This window comes from Petaurus breviceps, unplaced genomic scaffold (assembly GCF_028583685.1).
Source record: "Petaurus breviceps papuanus isolate PSGF00001 unplaced genomic scaffold, PetGlider_PUasm1.0 90750, whole genome shotgun sequence".
NCBI lineage: Eukaryota > Metazoa > Chordata > Mammalia > Diprotodontia > Petauridae > Petaurus > Petaurus breviceps.
This window is the reverse complement of record NW_027187335.1, coordinates 3,247,889-3,251,932: the sequence shown is the minus strand read 5'-3', so window position 1 is coordinate 3,251,932 and position 4,044 is coordinate 3,247,889. Positions and strand designations below refer to the sequence as shown.

The following is a 4,044-nucleotide window of genomic DNA, read 5'->3' as shown; positions in this document are numbered from 1 at the left end:
TTTTATTGACAAATATAGGGGAGTTTGTCATTTACTTCTCTAGCTCATTTTATAGATGAGGAAACTAAGGCAAACAGGGTTAAATATTTTGCTCAGGGTCACACAGCTAGGAAGTGTCTGAGACCAGATTTAAACTCTGGAAGATGAGTCTTCCCTACTCCAGGCTTGGCACTCTTAATCTCTGAACTCAGATCTTCCTGACTCTGGGCCAGGTGCTTTACTCACTGCACTACCTAGCTGCCCTCCACCACCACCATCACCATCACCACAACCATGACCACCACCACCACCATCACAATCATCATCACCATCATCATCATCATCACTCAGCAAGTTATCCAGATCCTAAGATCATGGATTTATACTCAAAAGGATCTTACTGATCACAATCTGGCCTTCTCAATTTACAGATGAAGAAAAAACTGGGATTTGGTCCCAGGTCCCTGGAATGGAAACCCTGAATTCTATAACAGGAAAGTCCCTCTAATATTTTGGCTTTCTATTACGGTATAAGTGATAGGAGAGGAATCCAAGTTTCTTAATTTTGCAAGGCATTGGTCTTAAAATTCATCACTTTTATTCCATTATGTTAGAAGCTCTCTTGCCATATTTAAGTGAAGACTGCTGTTTGTGTTTTTCAAAGATTAATTTTTTTTTTTAAGATAGACCAACCATTTTATTTTCTTCTATTCGGTTCAGGAATGTTGATGGACAGATAGCTCTTTACATGGGCTTTGGAGGGGGTCTGGGGGCAGCACCTGCGGGTCTGAAGCGGGGCGGGGGCGTCCGATCCTTGCGGGCCTCCCGGGAGCGGTTCCTCACTACCTTGCTGTGGATCGCGCAGCTCACACAGTAATGCAGTTTCACGTACAGCTTGGGCAGCACATAGGAGTCGAAGACGCTGGCCTCTGAGATGTCCTTCACGGCGGCGGCCTCCACGATGTTGCGGATGACGAAGTTCTTGATGGCCTTGTCCTTGGGCACGCAGCGGGCACAGTTGGTGCAGCGGACGGGCTGCACGTGGCCGCGGCCCTTCTTGGCGCGCCCGTTGTTCCTCCTCTTCTTGGTCATCTTGGAGGCCAGGAGTCGAAAAAGAAGATTAACTTTTTTTTAAAAAGATAAAAAGGGAAATCTGAAGAAGAATCAGTCCATGTTCTTAGCTTCAGGTCATGTTGAATAGTTTATATACAAGCATGTTCGTATTAAATGTACTTTCCGAAAGTTGAGGTGGCTAGATTTATACTACTTTTTCTTATCCTTACAGATTCATCTTTTATGTAATGTTTTATTGTAGGGAAAGGGGGCTTTTTGCAGTTATGAGACAAATAAAACTATTACAAAATCTAGAATCATAATTTTAGTGTTCAAGCAGACCCTAGAGGTCCTCTATTCCAACACCCTCATTTTATATATTAGGAAACAGAGACCCATAGAAATTAAGTGGCTTTCCCAAACCTACACAAATAGTAAATGGCAGTCAGGATTAGAACTTGGAACTCTGGCTCCACTGCGATGTTCAATTTTGCAGCAACAGTTAGGTGACACAGTGGATAGAATGCTGGACCTGGAGTCAGGAAGACCTTCTTCAGTTCAAATCTGATCTCAGACACTTACTAGTTATGTGACTCCAGGCAAATCACTTAACCCTGTTGCCTTAATTTCCTCATCTATAAAATGAACTGGAAAAGGAAAGGGCGAATTCCTTCAGCATCTTGGCCAAGAAAACCTGAAATGGGGTCACAAAGAGTTAGACATTACTGAAAAACAACTAACAACAGTAAAACATCAGTTATTATGGAGTGCACCATTCGTTATTACTGCCTAGAGAGGGTTTGCTTGGTTTTTTTTTTTTACTAATTTAGAAAATGTCACTTCTTATAAATCTCAAGTGTTTGTCTAGGGGCTAAAATATGGCCAAACATAATTAATTGGCCAAAGAAGGCATCCTTCCAGAATGGTGAAAAACACTGCTGCTGATTTTGCCACTTGTGTCTGGTTTACTTTTGATATGAGAGCCATGAATATCATGAGGTGAACTGGTTTCCAAACAAAATACATTTTCTTAAGTCTCTGGTCTTTTCTCCCATGAGGAAAGGGCTAATTTGTCTAATGAATTTTCATTATCAATAGGATACAAAATAGAACGAAGGAATGTTAGGACTTTCCCGGAAAGGACTTTGTTATCAACATTCTAATCCAACGCCCTTTTGCTTTACAGAGAAAGCAAGGAGAGTCCAAAGAAAAGAAATGACTTGACCAAGCTCACACAACTCTTTCAACGGTAGAGTCAAGGGCATGATCTAGTCCTAGAATCTGTAATCTGTAGTCTTCTAACCTCCAACTTCAGTGTTCTTTTGAGAGCAAATCTGGGAGTTTTGTTGAATTCATGTTCACACACATATGCATGCATGTGCATGAACATGCACTCACACACACACATACTTGAAAAATAACAAAAGAAAATAAGGGCAATTAACTTTTAAGCTACAAAAAGGTAGTTCCTATGTTTGGACAGTAAGAGTTGTATTAAAAGACTTTGAGATGAAGACATGACCATGGTTTTGATCTGTCTCATTCTGTATCATGTTAATGTAGATTAGCATTTGCTTGGCACGTTGTCCCGATGAAGACTTTATTATAGGCTCAGACTTGATGTTTTGGTCTAACTCTTGTTGAACTCAGCACATAGATGATAGATAGATAGATAGAGACAGACAGACAGACAGACAGACAGACAGACAGACAGACAGACAGACAGACAGATAGATAGATAGATAGATAGATAGATAGATAGATAGATAGATGGACAGATTAGTTTACAAGGATTTTGTTTGATAAATCATTCTACCTATTAGGCACAGAGTTAAAAAGAAAATGTGACCTGAAGGGTCTAGCTCTTCAAGCTTTTTTTTTTTTTTTTTGGTTCGTTGGAGAAGAAAAACATGAAGTGAAAAATTCAGTACATTCATGAATTTGTTGTTGTTGTTGAGGCATTTTCAGTTTTATGTAACTCTTCGTGACCCCATTTGGGGTTTTCTTAGAAGAGATACTGGATTGGTTTTCCATTTCCTTCTCTAGCTCATTTTACAGAAGAGGAAACTAAGGCAAACAGGGTCACAGCTAGTAGTGTCTGGGGTTGGAGTTGGATTCAGGTCTTCTTGACTCCAGACCCAGCACTGTATCTGCTGTACCTGTGAATCAGAAAGAAAATACTTCAGAATCTCACAACCAAAACCTGCATTTACTGGCTGGTCCATCTTGGTTTGTAGCAATCCTAGGAATCTTTCATTGTTCTTAGCTGTGGTCAAGATGGTCCTTGATGCTGACATCCAAGTAAATTTCCTGAATATTGAAGCCTTAGAGGTTGGAAGGCAGAGAAGAGGATAGGAAAGTAATACAAATTATAAGGATTAGTTAAGACCTCCTTAACTAAAGCTAGTATTGCCTTTTCTGAGTATGTGGCTGAAGATACTAGTCTCCTTTCTATTATGTAGCACACAATATAGAGTATAACTGTTCCTTGATGTTCTCTTTTGGCCCTGTCTCTTCATCTAACCATCTTCTTGTTCCTTTTGCTCAAGATGAGTCTCTGGGTTTCTACCACTCAAAGGACTAGTCCACCTGTTACTGGAATTTCTCAGCCATCCACCGTGATGTGCTAACATTGGAAATAGTCCCAGACCTCTCTGATAAATAGAAACTTTGCTAGTGCTGTGTAGCTGTGAGTCATGGAATTCCACAGTCTCTGGAGAATTAAAGTTGGAGGTTACCCAAGGGGCAATTGAGAGGCAAATGATTGACATGAGGAGGCTGCAACATTGCTAGCCAAGAATTACAGAAGAGTAGTAATGTAAAGGATACTAAGAGAGAGACAGACAGACAGAGAAGAGACAGAAAGAGAGGCAGAGAGAGTGAGAGAGAGAGAGAGGCATGACCGGAAAAAAAGTGAGGTAGTCATGTGGTGAGAGCAAAGGATAGTCAATACACCATCTGTGTGCTCCATTGGCATCCACCTAACATCAAGAAAACATGTTTGGTGAACCT

At 40.7% G+C, this 4,044-nt stretch overlaps 1 protein-coding gene across 1 annotated transcript; it reads right to left on the bottom strand.

Moving 5' to 3' along the window:
* Positions 1 to 648: 648 nt before the first annotated feature.
* Positions 649 to 1,092, bottom strand: LOC138145765 (small ribosomal subunit protein eS26). Its single transcript, XM_069067385.1, has one exon. The coding sequence runs from the start codon at positions 1,069 to 1,071 to the stop codon at positions 724 to 726; it is 348 nt and encodes a 115-aa protein (XP_068923486.1). The 5' UTR covers positions 1,072 to 1,092; the 3' UTR covers positions 649 to 723.
* Positions 1,093 to 4,044: the final 2,952 nt, after the last annotated feature.